Raw genomic sequence first — 16,321 nt, forward strand, 5'->3', positions numbered from 1 at the left:
GCACCTTTCTTGCCGTGCACAGCCAAGGGCCTGCCTCCAACGGCTGCCCCGAGCCAAGGGAACTGCTGCACGGCACCAACACCCCTCAGAAAGCTCTGCCTGGGAGCAGGAGCCCAGCACCCACCGGACCCAAAAGCCAGCAGGCTCGCACAGACCCTGCCCGCCCACCATAGCCTGCTGCGCGCAACCCACACAGCCCTGCTGCAAGATAAGGCTCTGTCTTCATCTACTCCTACAGCACCTAACAACGTATCTGCTGCAAACAGATTACGATGTGAACAGGCCACCATATAAACATGAAATGCAAGTGTTTTCCCACATCTCCACCTGCTTAAAACATTCATACAGACGGAAGGATGGAGGGGTCGCAGCGCTACCCCAAGTCCTAATGTATCACACAGACACTTGCTAACCTGGACAACAAACAAGTAACAACGTATCTAACACACTACTAGTCACCGAAGCATTTACTGAAACAATTTGCAGTTGACATCTAAACCAGAAATCTGGCCATGGATTTATGCACTACACATGAAAAAACTGTAAGAACATCTTTTCAGCAGCTACAGACTGCAATTTAAAAACTGTTTTCCGTATCTACTGCTAAATTACAAGTGTAATTCCTGTCAGGTTATTGGTGCCAATCAGTTAAGTAGTGCAAATGCTCAGACGTGGACACACAACTCATTCTGCAGCGTATCAATCAAGCAAGAGAAAGCTGTTGCTCGTTTTTGTTGTCTGATGCTACCTTGTATTTAAGCTCCTCATTTGTTACACCAGAGTACTGTATTAAACAGGATTTAGGATCAGGTAAAATAAAAGTACGGATTTGTAATGTTTTCCTAAGATACCACAAGTCTGCAAGGGTCTTTAAGCATAATAAAAACAAGAGAGGTACGTACACTCGGTGATCTGATTCTTCTTTGCAGTTTTGGCTACTTAAGATGCTTTATGGTCCAGAAAAAAAAAATACAAGAAAATATTTATTTTGTTTGCTTAGAAACCTAAGACCCAGTATTCTCATTTAGTCCCCAGTTTGTTGCATGCAGTGGACAGCACTTCAGCAGTAGTTTCAGGTCTCCTTGTTAGTTAGGCAGTTTCCCCTCCCGTTAGGATGGGTCCTCATACACAAGGAAGGAAAGAAACCTCTTCAAATAAAAATTTCTCTGTAAAAGCTGTAAGAACTGGCACAGAAAATAAGGAGCAGTGAAGAGGCAACTTTTTTAACACATCCTCTGAAAATAACTAGACCCCGAACTAACCCATTTGCCTGTAATTTAGGCTGCATTATAGTCCGCACCCAGGATCACCAAGAACAGCGAAGTGTGAGCTGTAATTATTTTACACACCACAGAGCATGTGTGTGTAAAATAAGAATAAACTGCACTACTCCAACTCCCTATCCTGCATCCATGGAGTAGGCTGTACACAGCTTTGCCCATCTTTGCCACACATGTTACCAAACTCCTCTAGCCCATGTGCTATCCCCTTACAAAACTCTCAAGTATCATATTCAAGAGGAGGGTTTTTATGCACACTCATTTTAAAATTTAACTGGCTTAAATATTCCTGGAGTCTATTGTAAGATAAATACCACAAAGTCTAAATTTCTTGATTATAACTAGGTCTGGCTAGAAAACAAGAATTCCATTTTGCTTTTATTTTTTTGAGATTTCGACATTTGGTTGTGTTCCAAAAGCGGAGCAAACCTTTCAAGAATTCAAGAGGAGACAGATGGGATGTGGGAGACCAAAGTTCAAGCCCCTGCTCTGCGTCAGGCAAAATGCCCTGACCACCAAGCTGCTCTAATAACTCTCTCCCCCTTGTTACGTTTTAAGCAGAAATTTCATTTGGAACCTTGAGAAGCTTTCCCCCAAAAATAGTTGCATTGGGACAGATAGTAGCTGTGAAAGCTTTCTGTTAAATCAGCATTTTCCATTCAAGGAATGGCTTACTGGAAAGTTCCCAACCAACTGTAATTGCAGCATCCTTTAAATATGTCTGGGTTTTCGGCAGCATGTTAAAAACCCACAAGCAAGCAAGCCCTTATTGTTATTTAATATTTCATGTTACTCAGATTACAGCTATTAAATAAGACGTCTCGAGACACCTTGGTCAACCCAGTGAACTTACACTCAGTGACCTGATTTTTTTCAGTTTGTTGACTCCAGGACCCACTAAACCATTAGTGGTCCCTTACCTAACACGAACTAAAGCTCTCCCCACCAGATGCTTTCAGCCCAAGAGGGCTCCCTGCCCAGGTAGGACCCTAGAACGTAGGCACCTTGGCAAGCCTTGCAGAAAGCAGCCTTTGGAGATGAGGGCTCCCCGCAGCCACTGGTTGCACAGTGGCTCTAATGCAGCCCCATATGTTTATGGACTTTTGGGCAAGAGGAGCTCTGGTGGCATGTTATGAAACCCTACAAGTTCAACTCGGTAACTGGAGCCGCTCAGCTTGGCACCCTCCCGGGCCAGGGCTATGGCGACGGCTGTGCCCAGGAGAGTGCTGGCCAGCTGGGAGCCAAGTGAAATCTGAGTCCGCCCACCCAACCAGAACCCAGCACACCACCAAGCAGAACTCCCATGCATCACAGTCAGCTCGATCGATGACTGCAAGCACCCAGAAGGCAGCATTTTCATCGCGAGCGTGTGCTGCTACATCTGCAACACCTGCCTGTGCACAACAGGACTCCTTTTTCCAAGAAGAAAATAAAACAAATGATGGACCACCTTCCCTATCTACGTGCTGGTTTTGAAGCCTATGAAATCCTCGCCCCACACTGCAACGCATCCAGACAGCCTCAACACATCTGACAATGCAATGGCAACAAAGCAGACCGCTTCTTGAAAGGAAATGTTTTTTGGTAGAAAATAGCTGTGAAATAGTCTTGCTATACCATTTCAGAAAACAGCAGTCTTGGAAAGACAAGACAAAAATGTGGAAGGATCACTCACTCATATACGTAAACTTGTCAAACCCTCTTTTCAACTGTGAAGCGTTCCTGCATCATTCATTCCAAGAGGGACAGTAACCTAATATAAAGCCTTTTTCCTCTTCTTTTCAAAGCTTGCCTACATTTTTTATTTGCCAGGATGCTCTTTCAAAAAATTCAGCAAGCAAAAAAATTTTTCCCCTATATATTTCAGAATTTTTTTTCTTTACCAGCTCCTAACCAAGCAGCCATGGCGTGAATCCCTCAGGAAGAGGGGCATTACATATAACAATATTGCTGTGCACAGGGGCTGTGAACTAGAGCCCACAATGCTTTATCCAGACTTTCATGATGTCACGTCCCTGCAAAACCCATTACATTCAGCAAGGTAAAGTATCACTGAAGGTTTATGTGGATGTTATTTTTAAGTGATATTTAAGTCCAATATAGTTTTCAAATCTTTATCTGGATTATGTGTGAATTAATGAAAATAACAGTAACGTAACTAATATCAGCTCCAAACATGCAACCGATACTCTCTGAGGGTTGACTGCTTGTGCACACATGGGCATGTGTGTTGGAATATGCACTTCAGTCTACATTCACGGCTTCTACCAGCCAGGCCTTACTCCCTATAACTGTAAATCCACATAAGTTCTTAAGGAAAAACAGCATTTTTTGTTTTTCAAACAGTACGCATAGACTGCCAACCCCTGCGCTGGCTATCCTACCGCCGTTTAATGTACAGAGCTCTCATTGACTTCATTGTGACTTTCGCATTGTTTAGTCAGAAAGAGAAGAGATGATTCCCTTTAAGGCAAAACACCAATGTTTAAACTATGCTCATGCAGAGCATGTCTATCCCCCACACCCTCCTCCCAGTGAATCACCTCCAAAAAATGCTTACATTCCACCAACATGAGAGAGAGATGCATGACTCTTCCGAACAAGGAATGCACTGAAGCCAACCCCACTTCTCTTAATTATTACGTCCACATTCTATACCATGGACAGAGACCTACAGTTTTGCTTTTTCCCCAGCTGCCCTCTATTTGAAACACATTACTGTCACAGAAGTCCCAGCTGTTGCAGTCCCAGTCCTACCAGTTTGGGAAAACACAATGGGATTCCCTTCCGGAGTGCTACAATCTTATCTAAAGGATAGCTGCTGAACAAAGTGATATAGTGTTTCCCATCCCCCAACACCTCCCCCCTGTATCTCAACATCTTTAAAGAGCTCTCATAACACATCTACATTGTAGAAATACTTTCCTCTTTCATTTTCTCAGAGCACGTTTTCTAGAGATTACACGTGAGGCAAGGCTTGCTTCTAGGAATATCTGAAAAGGCACCAGGTTTCGTTCAAATACAACTTTCTAAGAAAGTACCTGACATGTTCTTAAATGTCAGGAATACTTCATTTCCTCCATGCTGTACTCTGAAACTTCATATGAAATTTAACAAGAAATTAATAAGGCCTCTGGTGCAGCTCTAAATGCATTGTACAAAATGCGACCAGTTCAATAAAATAAAAGCACACCAAAAAAAAGAATAAAAACAAGGAATCTCTCATAAAGAAAGCAAAAGGAGTGCCCAAAGAGGACAAAGGTGAAGGGGCAAAGCTAATCTGCAAGGAGAAGGTCAGCCTGAGCAACAAGAAAAGAAGTATGTTTAGCCTGGAAAACAAAGGTTGACAAAAAAGCTGGAGTGCTTCCTTTCACCAACCCTGCCAAAACCCTTTTTAAAACATGGCTTTTAGATCACTTCCTACCTCAACTCCACCAATTCTCTCCCATGAGCTTCTCCAATCCCACTGACTAAATATACAAAAGGACATCATGTCACTACTCTTTTGCTGTAAAAAGTCATTATAAGTCTCTATCACCTTTATTGTTTTAATATATATCTTAAGTCACATTACAGCTGTCCCTCCCCCCCCTTTTTTTTTTCTTTTCTAAACAGCACTTGGGATCAGCTAAGACACAAAGATGTTTTTGAATGAACTCTGAGCCAAGCTGTTTAAACTTATTTCCCTAAACTTTACAACTTAAAATATACTTCCCACACAAAGGGGAATATATCATATCCCCTCACTGCTACAGGACTTTTCTTTCTGCTTGCCTACCTTAAAAACAGAACAGACTTCTCTGCAAACCCTGGTAAGCACAGGACAGAGAGTGGTGAAAACAGGAGGTCTCCTGAGATCTCCGCAGCTGACAGGAATTTCTACCCACTGTAAGAACGTGCCGTTTTAATGAAACTGCTATCGAGAAAGGTTTTGCAGGTGCATTCTCCCCAGCGTGAACTGCTCCACTTGGAGTACAAGCTGGTGCAGAGACTTGAACCGCAGTTTCCCACATCCCAAGGCAAATATCCCAGCAACTTAACTACCGAGACAACATCTACCCCTCCGTGGCTCAAGTACCATGGGATCATACGAAGCAGAATGCTTCCAGCAGGACGTGGAGGTGCAGAGGCTAACTCTGCAGCTCACAGGTCAGGGAATTCAGTTGGGATGTGGGAAATCTATGTTCAACTCCCTACTTACCTGATTTAAAGCCTGATCTTGAACTGATATCTCTCAGAAGGTCAGTGTTGTTATCACAGGGGCATACAGATTGTCTTTTCCCCTCCTCTTTGTTCCAAAAGTAATGACCTGGGTTATAAAAGGCTGATGGATCAGAAAAATGAGTAAGAAACATAGAAAAAGAAAGTATGTATGGGGGATGCGGTAAAAGACAAACGGAGACAGGCAGGAGAAATGAAATGAGAGAAACAGAAGAATAGACAATTAGAAAGGCAGAGAGATGTGAAAGGGGAAATGCAGCTACAATTTGATCCTGAAGTTTTTAACTTTATTTCCACCAAATCTGTCATCACAAGCAAATTATTTTTTCTGAATTAAAGAGCAAACAGCCTGCCTTCCTTTGCTTTTTAACCTTAAGTATTTTGAAATACAGACCCTCTCCCTAATAATTTACAGGCTCCTAAGACTACCCTCATTCCACACCCACACCCCCCACCATTTTGCACTTAAATCTTTATCATCTCTGCATGTCCTCAATTAATTCATTGTTTTGGCCAATATCTGGAACACAGAATTAAAGCCATACTTACCTCTGATCTTATGCATTTACACAGCAGGAACAAGAATAACTCCAGCTCACTTTAATCTACACCTCTATAGATGACAAGAGAAAGTTACTATACAACCTGTTAGCTCCAACAGTAACGCTAAGCTCTCTAAAGCTGTACAATGACCAGCATTTCCCTTTGCAGAATTTGAAGATGTGCCTCAATTTGCAACTTCTTTGGCTTACCTCAAAAGGTAGCGTGATTGGCGGTGGTGGCTTTTTCAGTTCTTCACATTTTCTCTTTTTACATATCCGGTGACTAGTTTTGCGTTTCCTGCAACAGCTGCATTCTTCACAATTTGTTTTCCGCAGACAGGGCTCACAGACTCCACAGCGCCTTCGTTTCTTTTTCTCTAGCATAGGGAGCAGAGATGAATATGGAACAGGGTAATCACCAGCTGGATTTTTAAGAGAAGATGGCCCTGAGGCCTCAACTGCTTCAGTGCCGTTGCTCACGTTGTCCTGAACCAAATTCAAGCTTATTCCAACTCTTCCCAGCTGTGATGAATAATCATTATGCTGCAGTCTTGAGTCAGCTGGCAAATCTGCATTTATGGCTTTTTCTGAGGCAAGAGCAGAGATTTCCGTGCTTGAAGGCAACTCTGAAACAAAACCTTCAGAGAATTGTCCGGAGCTTTCACCAGAGATTTTATCGACTGTACTTTTTTCTAAATCTGGAGATAAAGTGGGGACATAACCTGAATTCAAAATTAATGTCTCTGCATCAATACATTTAACAAGCTGTTCAATGTCCTCCACTTCAATATTGTTTAAAGAGGTATCGGAAACTGGTTCATATACTGTAAATATGTTTTTTGAGTCAGACTCTGAATTCTCTCTTGTACAGCTCAAATCCAAATTTGAGTCAAGTTCTTTGTGAATGGGTACAAAATCCACAACCAGTTTCATGTGGGATTCTGCAAGTGAGCTTGCACCTTCAAAATGTAAGGGTGAATTTGATTCAGTGGCAGCTACAGAGCTGGAATTTGAACCAATGTCTTTATTCTCAGACTCTAAATCCCAGCCTGCCTTCAAGCAGGACTCTGCAAGTGAGCTTACATCTTCTAATAAATGTCCTTGTGAGTTAAACTCAGAGGTAACTATAGGTGCAGAATTAGAGTTTTGTTCTTCACTAGGTAGCACCAGGTCCAACTCTGCCTCGATGTGGGATTTGGCAAGTGGGACCGACTCTTCTAACAGTACTGCTGAGCTAAGGTCTGAGGTATCGACAGAACTGGAGTCAGGTTCTTTACTGTTAGGCACCAGATCGAAGGGAGTCTCTGCACACACCTTCGAATTTGATTCAGAGGTGATTATGGAGTCAGAAGGAGAAGATGGAAGCACAAGCGCAGCACCTTCAACAAATGCTTCAGCCGAACTACCCGTATCGAGATCGCTGGGTGTCTGCTCACAGGGCAGGTCTTCATGCTTGTATTTCACCTCTGATACTTCTGTATCGTCATCAGTTACCTGACTGCTTGGAATGGAGTCATTTGTTTCAGGTATTTCTACCTCTTTGTCTTGACTGGCACATGTGGTAGCAGGCTCTCCACCTGCACTACTACATGGAGTATCTTCTACAGGCAGAGGAGGTAACTCATTTTGTGCTAAATCTTGTTTCAAAACTCTTTCACCTGCTTCAACGTTTTTTTCTTCTACTGCTGCCAGGGCTTCTTGTTCATGTTTTTCCTTTGTTTCTAGCCTTTTTTGTGCTGCAGCTTTCCTGGGTTTTGCAATTGTTGGAGTTTGGGACAATCTACGGGAGAATGATCGGTTACGGAGAGACATTGTAAAGCCATTGATGTTGAAAGAATCCTGGTTATGAAAGAGGATATTGTCAGCTTTCTCCAAACTCACCCAAGATGCTCCAGACAAGGCTCTAGTTACACTGCTCCTGAGAAGTCTACCTGAAGAGCTCATGATTGGTTTCTTTTCTTGCTGTTTTTTCTTAACATCTTTTTCTTGCGCTGGCTTTTTGCCTTTTCCAGAACTAACAGCTTTTGTGGAAGTCTTTGTGGTTTTCTTTCTCACTTGGGTAGATTTCTTTTTGCCCTGGTTAGTTTTCCTTTTGCCTAACTCTTCTTTTTTGGCTAATCTGGAAGGCCTCGCGTGGTGAGCCATGTCTGCGGAGTAGTAGAAATGTTAAGAGGAGAGATGGAAAAAAATCATGAGCTCTTGAGAGAACTTTTCAATAGAAAACTGCATACTCCCATTGCTGCTCTCTGTGGTGATACAGCGTTAACTCTGAAACAGAAAAAGACATAAAATAGCATTAATATAATTCTAATTAATGAAGGGTGCACGTATATTAAACTGACCATTTTTTAATATTTAAAAATACTCAGGTAGAATTAGAAATACTGGTATTGGATGTTACGCTCAATTAACACAAAAGCTTTGAAAATATTAGTATACTGCAAAATGGAAAGCTTGCCTAAATGCCTATAACACAAATGAAGAAGCAAACAGAGCTCAAATGACCAGGCAACATCACATATTTACTGTTTTATGTCAGTTCTAAGAAGTTTGAATTTTCTCAATCTTATTAACAGTTCATTAACCACCCCTTCCCTTAGGTAAGAACAGGTAAAGTTTACATCCATAGCTTTACGTTCAACAGCGTACCTATCACAGTAAGGACATTCAGGAAAAAAGAACAAAGCTGAGTTTATTGCACACGTGCACTCATACACACCATCACTAGGGCATCTCTCATTCTTTCACCATCCACCAACTGCCCACCACGGTACAATTCCAGATAAAGTGGGAGAAGTAACTAGCTCCCCAAAGATGTCTAACTTGTGGTGTTACTCACAGGGGAACTGGACCAGGGAAGAATTGCCTTTCGCAGTGTTATCTCCCAGGATAACCTACTGGTGCACTGTATTACATTGCAAGCCTTGATTCTGTCCTGTCTAGTATATCTAATGTATTATGCAGGCAGTTGTCTCTGCTTCATCATTATGACTACTAACATATTTGCCTTCAACAAAATACCATACATTTGTCCTAAGCTTTTGTCCCCAAACACAACTACGATGAAGTCGTCCCCCAACTCCCCAAATACAGTTCAGTCATCTCAGAAGATACAACAGATTCTTCATGCTCCAAATGAATTTCCTTCAAGGTGGGCTGGGTTTTTTTAATTGTAAAGCATTTCTCATAAGTACATCGTTTTTAAGCACATAGTGCTTTTAAGCACCTGTGGAAGGCTTTTAAAGCTTTATTTGGCTGTTTCAATAGATCAGATGGGTAGACAAGGGCAGCCTAAAAATGGGAGCAGGCAGAGCCAGAGCAAGAGGTTCTGTAGTCTCAGGCAGGAGTGTGCCTTCCCTTCATCATGGTTCCTTTGAACTCCTTAAGCCCAAACCAAGTCACCTACAGGCCACCTGCACCTCACCGATGGGAAGAGGGAAAGAAAAGGAAGAACAAGAAGCATGGGGATGATGTCTAAAATCCTGACCTCTAAAGGAAGTTAAAAAAAAAAAGGGAATCCTGGCTTCTAAAGAAGTAGAAAACGGAAGAAAGGAAGAGCTACCAGGCTTCTGACACCAGCACTCCTTCCTATGTCCTCAACCCCACCTTGAAGCCAGCAGTATGATCTTACGGTGGCTGGACTTACCCACAGCCTGGTCTGAGCTCTGCTGAAGGTGGGGAGAGCTACGCTAGTGCAGCCCAGTCTACTTAGTACCCCAGAATGTTTAATGGTACTACACCAGCCAAACCTGGATGGTGTAGGGCAAATGAAAAGGCACAAGGCACGTGAAGAGCAGGCTCCATGAGCAGAACAGACCCCCAGACCACAAAGACATATGTACAGCACAAGGAGTGCAGAAAGCTTACAACCATCCACACCAAACAGCGCTGCACCACGTCAAGATAAGCTCATTAGCCCGCCGAGTGGATGGTCTAGCACAGCCAACACGCACAGCCTCTGTGCAGGACCACCAGCTCCTGGCGCTCCCCAAACCAGCACACTGGCAGCGAGCTTGTTTCTGACTGTCTCAGCCCTGAGCAGGCTGCCCAGTGGCCACAGTACCTACCAAGGCCAACAGTAACTCCCCAAACTCCTTTCAAACAGCTTATTTAAAGCATTTTGAAGCCTAGCTCTTGTTTGTTCAGTGGTAGCAAGCCAACTGATCCTGTGTACTACAACATTTAAACCAAGTATCTCACCTAAACATGCTGTGATTATTCTGTATCATATCTTCATATTACATATCAAATGAACATTATACCGAGACAGAAGTTTTCCCACATACTCAAATACCATTTTAGAGCCAGCATTGCTGTACAAGACAAGGCTAAACACACTTGTAAGGTCAGATCAGATCAGAAAATAATGTCCAGCAAACACAGAATAAACAAGCTAACAGCATCCCTGCTTCATCACAGCAAAACATCCAACCTGGAGAGACTAAGTAGACACATGTAGTTGTTTATAATTGCGGGTAATGCTTCAAAGGCCACAGAAGAGACCTGAACAGCTCCTGCAGAAGCACTCTATAATATAAAGTTGGGTCAGACACTGAAATAGCAAAATAAATATAAAGCTGAAATGAAGGTAATCTGAGTGCTTTCCTCCCCCTACCTTTCTCTGGAAATGCGTCGGGGAAGGGGGACACGGCCATTACTACTCACTCTATGAACTGAGTGTCAAAGAGGGCATCGCCATCACGTCAGCAGGTCCATGAAATAGTTGTTGGCAGCCTGCAAAAAGTTTCCCCAGTTTCTCATGGTTTTGACAGAGACTGGGCTCCTCATTCCCAAGGATAGCCTGGAGGGCTGCAAAACCAGTTGGAAGCAAACAGCACGCAGCCTATCTGTAGCCATTAGTGGCCGCCACTACGTAACAGTGGCAGGAGAGGAAATGCGAGCTACTTTCAGAGACTATAGCCAGGAGAGCAAGGAAGAAAGCAAGCAAACAACAAGAAGGGCCAGGCAACATAGGAATGTGTGAATCAGGAGGGGAACTGAAGAGATGAAGTTTCTTCTCTTTATCAGCCCTAAAACAGAAGCAGAATGACGAGAGAAAACAGGCGATCTGGAGTGGAAACAGAGACTGGATTTTTGAAGATACTGAATGCGTATAATGCTTTGCTCATGTTACTTCTCTACATAAGCAGTTGCCACTGCTGTTGTGGAAGTTTGGGAAGCATGATCATCAAAATTATCGATTAGAAGCTTCATTTATAACAATTTTGTAATTTTTTTTTAAATCACCATTATAATTACTTGATAATATGTCTTTACATGCTTTTGGAAATTGCAACATGGTTGCTTCAGGACTGAAGAAGCAAGACCATCCTGGTGTTTTTTTTTTTTCTTTTAATACAGAAAAGACATACCTGTCTGGAAAGAATGTAGAAAAGTATCAAAGCCAAAGTGTTGCTTCTTTCCAGGGCCAAAATCAGAGGCTATGAACATCAAGTGGTTGAAGACTTCCTTTTTCCTTGGTAAACAAAGAATGCTGGTATTTGTAGGAAATTGACTGGCATTTAAATACTGCATTAAAGAAGATGGCAAAGGCTGCTAGTATTTGTCTTGCTCAGAGATGACAATACAGGGGCACAAGAACAGCAACTGTTTCATCCGTTTTGTTTCAATTTTGTCACTGGAGTGAATTTGGGCTTTTCAGAAGAGATCTGGGCAATAGATCCCTAAAGGAAAATTTTAATTTTTTTTTTTTTTTCAATTAATACTTGACTTCAGTTATATTTGTCTGGGACTCTGAGCACCTGACCCCCAAGGTGACTGTAAGCTCTTGGGAGAAATGCCCGTCAGCAAGAGATCTTTGCTTCTCTTAAAGAAAGCCCATAGTCTTGATGAATACTAGTCCGCTACAATAACCTCAACCACTAGATAAAAAAATGTCTAACATTTTTTAAATAAAGTGTCTAATAAAACTACATTACATTGTTATTTCTTTGTTTACTCTTCCACATTTAGGACCAAAATACTAGGCAGTTACAAGCTCAGTATTCAAGTTTCAATATTTCACTAGGAAATATTTTACCTTCCCTTTTCCATTTAAAGCACTGGTAATGACTGTTGATGCCTGCAGCAGTTGCAAATTGCCTCATGTCACTTCTTAAGGACAACAAATGGCTGTATCACATCAGTCACATTTCATAGCAAGAAATTAATTATATTTCCAAAATATTTATGTGGACTTAGCAGAATTATCAAACATAAACCTCATGGGGCAATATAATAACTTGGCAGTTTTCCATCATCCTGGAGAGAAACAGAGCTACTTCAATGCTTTCTTCCGAAAACCGGGTGGGACCTACCATACCCGCCCTGAGAGCAGAGGACAGGCGTCTCTATGAAGTAATACAGGTAATAGGTACAGGAGGGTTTGCAGGGAACTGCCCTAGGTAATAACAGTGCATCCTGAAGCTGTTTGTTACCTAAGCTGACTTATCTCTACTAATTCATGTGCAAAGCTGAAAGCTGGTTTTAAGGCCAGTTGCTTAAGTTTTGCTCATTCACAGTAATAAATCTGGAGCAATCCCACTGACTGCTATAATCCTCAACAAATACTGCTAAAAAGCTAATCAAGGGCTAAACCTTTTAGTCCCATCTTGGTCAAAATTCCAAACAATTATAATGAGAATTTTGCCTACAAAGTAATTGGGGAATTTAACCCCGTACTGCTGGAATGCCTCCGGGGGAAAAAAAAAAAACAAACAAAACACAACCCCCCAAAACCCCTGCTTTTCTTATTTACTTTCCCTTTACACAAAAATATTTTTAAAAAGCAAGTTTTCCTTTTAGAGGTAGTGTCCATCAAGATTCTGTTCCATAACTTGATTCTTGTTGGAAGATGGAGGAAAAAAAGAGATTAAAAGATGTGTTCTCATAAAATGGTGGCAGCTTTTTTATGGCATCATCAAAGAGAGCAAGTGACCCCTGAACAAACACAGGGGAAAAAAAATGACATGACACAGCTACGACTAGTTGAGCCTGGTTTCACTACAGTCAGATGCACTAATTAAATACATTTTGTTTCAGTGTTTAGATATCTTTTTAAAAGTCACTTGAGATTGGTCCAGTGGGGAAACAAGACCTGGAAGCTTTCAAAAAAGCCAGTTAATAATACACAGGTCCCAAGCAATAAGGGCCACAATTTGACTTGGAAGTTGTCACACAAGCTCAGATCTGCAACTTTGAATTGAAAAGCATCTCATCTTCTGGCAGCAAATGCTCTAGAGGAAGATGCAAGAGACACCAGAGAAGACAGACATTAGAAAATCTGACCCTCATGTTAGGTGCAAAAGCTTTTTTCAGTCTTTTCAGGATTATGTCATATCACCTGCATATTCTTCCCAGCTGCACCAATGTCAACCTGCTTTCCAATCTTGCCTAATTCCCTGCGTCTACTGATTGCTCTGTACAACACTTTGTATATGAAAAGAAGGGAAATGGGTTAGGAGGAGAGAATTAGCTTTAATTTTCCCTTTCCCCCCTTCTTTAATCCTTGAGTACTCATTTGGTTTTGGTTAAGAAATAAAAATGAAACTTCTCATCTGCCTTCTCAGTACCATTAGTTATTTCATACACAGTCTTGTAAAAAAGCCTCTCCCCCTTCCCAGGGCGGGCAGTGGGACTTCCCCAAACTCCCTCTGCAGAGGCACCCCCAAGGTCCCCCCCTCACTCACTACCCTGCAGCCCCCCAGACCTCTCCCTCCTGCAGTCCTGTTTCAAGTGGTGTTTCTATAATCTCACACACCATTCAAGAATACTGTTTTCCATTTTACTATGTATAAGTTTTCTGCTTTACTTTCCAGGATTATGCCACTCAAGGCATATTTTATCCACATATATTAAACCTTGACTTAAGTCAACACTTCCCAGTAACATAACTGCAAATCTGGGACAGGCACTGCAGGATGCCACCTCAGTTTCTCACAGACAAAGGCATACATTCAAAGCATACTCCTTTTCCCACTGACATCAGTAACACCAGATGATGTTCAACAGACCAAGCACCAAGGCCTTCATCCTAAATTTTTGTCCTTGCTGGACCCAGAAGGCCACCTCTGTGCTTGGAGCGTAAGTCTGGATAAGGCAGGACTGCCACCACGTCCTACTTCCCTCCGCTGCGTGGGGAGCTCAAGACAGCTGCGAAATACACACTCACAATGAATTCAGCAAGAGATGCTGATGTTTAGCATTTTGCAATGTCATGACTTCAGCATGCACCTTGGAGCCTGCACAGTGAGTGAAACAGATAATAAAATATCACAAAAAAAAGCCCTCCTGGTTTAGGGAAAGCTCTATTAGAACGATAAAAAAAGTGTGGCAAGGAACCACACATGCTTAAACCACAAAACCAGATTAAGCCTCAAACAAACAACTGGCACCAAAAATCCATTGTGAAGACTCACACCACACGTGCAAGTATCCTCCCTCCTGCCGAGGCAGGAGCACGGGCTTGCTTTAACCTCTGTTCAGTGCAGCCTAACCCTGTCCTTAACAGGGGAAATACTAAAAAGATACCAAGTAATTTCTAAGGGTTCACCAAATGAAAGCCCCTTCCACCAGAACACTCCAGGTACTTTTGAATAAAAAAAAGCAAGCAAACCAAACCAAACCCCTCAGCTAATCATATGCCCCTCTAATTCTGTATTTATGCTGTTTTAAACACTGAATTTCTTTTTTGTAATATTTGACTATTCTTCAGGGGGCTTGCCTTTTCTTAAAAAAAAAGAAAAAAACCACTAACTGAATCACCTTATCTCAAACTCAATTAAAAGAAGGGGGAGGTGGAGGGAAAAACCTTCAGGCAAAGATTAAGCCTGGAAAATTTCAGCCTGAAAGGTGTTTTGAAATGCAAGTAACTGAAAACAGAAAGCAGGATGGAAATGCTTAGGCCAGCTTTAACAACCACGGGTAGCACACCAGCCGTAATAAAGTGCTATCAGTCAGGATTTTGGATTATTACACAGTGAAGACTTGGGCCTTACAGAAACCATAAATATCAATAAGTTCCTTGGTACGTCTCACCTTCAATCCTTCCCCGAATACCTGCTTTGTGCAACCCAGCCCTCCCTTGTCTCCTCCAAGCACAACCAACCCCTCCTGTGCAGAAGGACTGAGCCTCATCCTGAGAGCAACCACCACCCACCCTCGTGCGGCCGGACAAACTGCTTCTGAAAAGCACAAACCAGCCTTCTCTTCCTTTACAAACAGGGTCGACCAGGCTACCTGCCCAATTTTGCCCAGACCAAGAATAAATGCTATGTTTTCTGGATTCAATCTCTACTTCTAATTTGTGTTGACTAACATTAATGAAAACAAGGTGATTACTGCACAGAATAGCCTTCTGCCTCTCCACAAGAATACCTTAAAAATAGTACTGAGCACAGCTGGGGAGAGCTCCTATTGGAAGATTTTTTTTAATTATTATTTTCACAGGTTTCTCCATTGGCTTTAAATTTTAGAGACACACCTTTGCCCTAGATGTTTAAACGTGACTGAGCAGACTTCTAATGCTGCAAGTGCATCTTTGCCCATTTTTGCCATTACTGCATTAATGCTTCTAGAAAGAGAGCTCTTTGGACAGATCCACACTGATGCATCTGCTCTGGCCAGCTTGTTTACAGGGGCCGACTCTCACCGCCCCACACGCGGGTCTGCACTGACGCTGGTGCACTGGTACCCCGCTCTAGATGCCTACTTGCATGCTCCCCTCTCCTCCTTAAAGGAGTCACATCTTACCACACTGGGCTGCTGTTATGTAGGCCGAGATGCAAGTGATGCGGTCTACCTCGCTCTTTAAATACCTTTGGGGTGCAGGATAGGCTGGCTGGGTGTAGGACAGGCTAGGCACACGATCGGTGCGACTCCTTTGACTCCATACAGCTATGCCTGGTCCCTTTGCAAATCCAGCATGCTCCACCGCTCACTCCTTGGGCATTAGCAAGCCATACCTTTGTAAGGTTAACTGGTCCTGCCTCCCAGCAGGCCGCCTGGTCCTTTTTCCTTACCCATCCCATTCGTCGAAACACATCCTTCTCCCCTAGCTCCATCACAAGCCCAGCAGGGACCATCCCCGCCAGCACCAAACCTCCAGTTGTGACAAGGCCACCACCTCTTCTCCCCCAGCTCCAAGAGCAGCCGATGGGCACTCGGCGCCTAGGAGCACCTCGGGGGCTGCAGCCCCGCCGGGCTCTGGTTCCTTCAGTGCAGGCAGGCAGACCCCGGGGGGGGAAGGGAAGGGGCAGGCAGGGCCCGCCTAGGGGGGAG

At 42.9% G+C, this 16,321-nt stretch overlaps 1 protein-coding gene across 1 annotated transcript in view; it reads right to left on the bottom strand.

The window, feature by feature from the left end:
- TET1 (tet methylcytosine dioxygenase 1) overlaps positions 1-16,321 on the bottom strand; it is a 77,125-nt gene that overhangs the window by 54,675 nt on the left and 6,129 nt on the right. Inside the window, exon 2 of the mRNA XM_009325808.1 lies at positions 6,254-8,311. Within this exon, the coding sequence (XP_009324083.1) occupies positions 6,254-8,188 (1,935 nt within the window). The 5' untranslated portion in view covers positions 8,189-8,311. The remainder of the gene's footprint in view (positions 1-6,253; positions 8,312-16,321) is intronic.

This window comes from Pygoscelis adeliae, unplaced genomic scaffold (assembly GCF_000699105.1).
Source record: "Pygoscelis adeliae isolate BGI_AS28 unplaced genomic scaffold, ASM69910v1 Scaffold4, whole genome shotgun sequence".
Lineage (NCBI taxonomy): Eukaryota > Metazoa > Chordata > Aves > Sphenisciformes > Spheniscidae > Pygoscelis > Pygoscelis adeliae.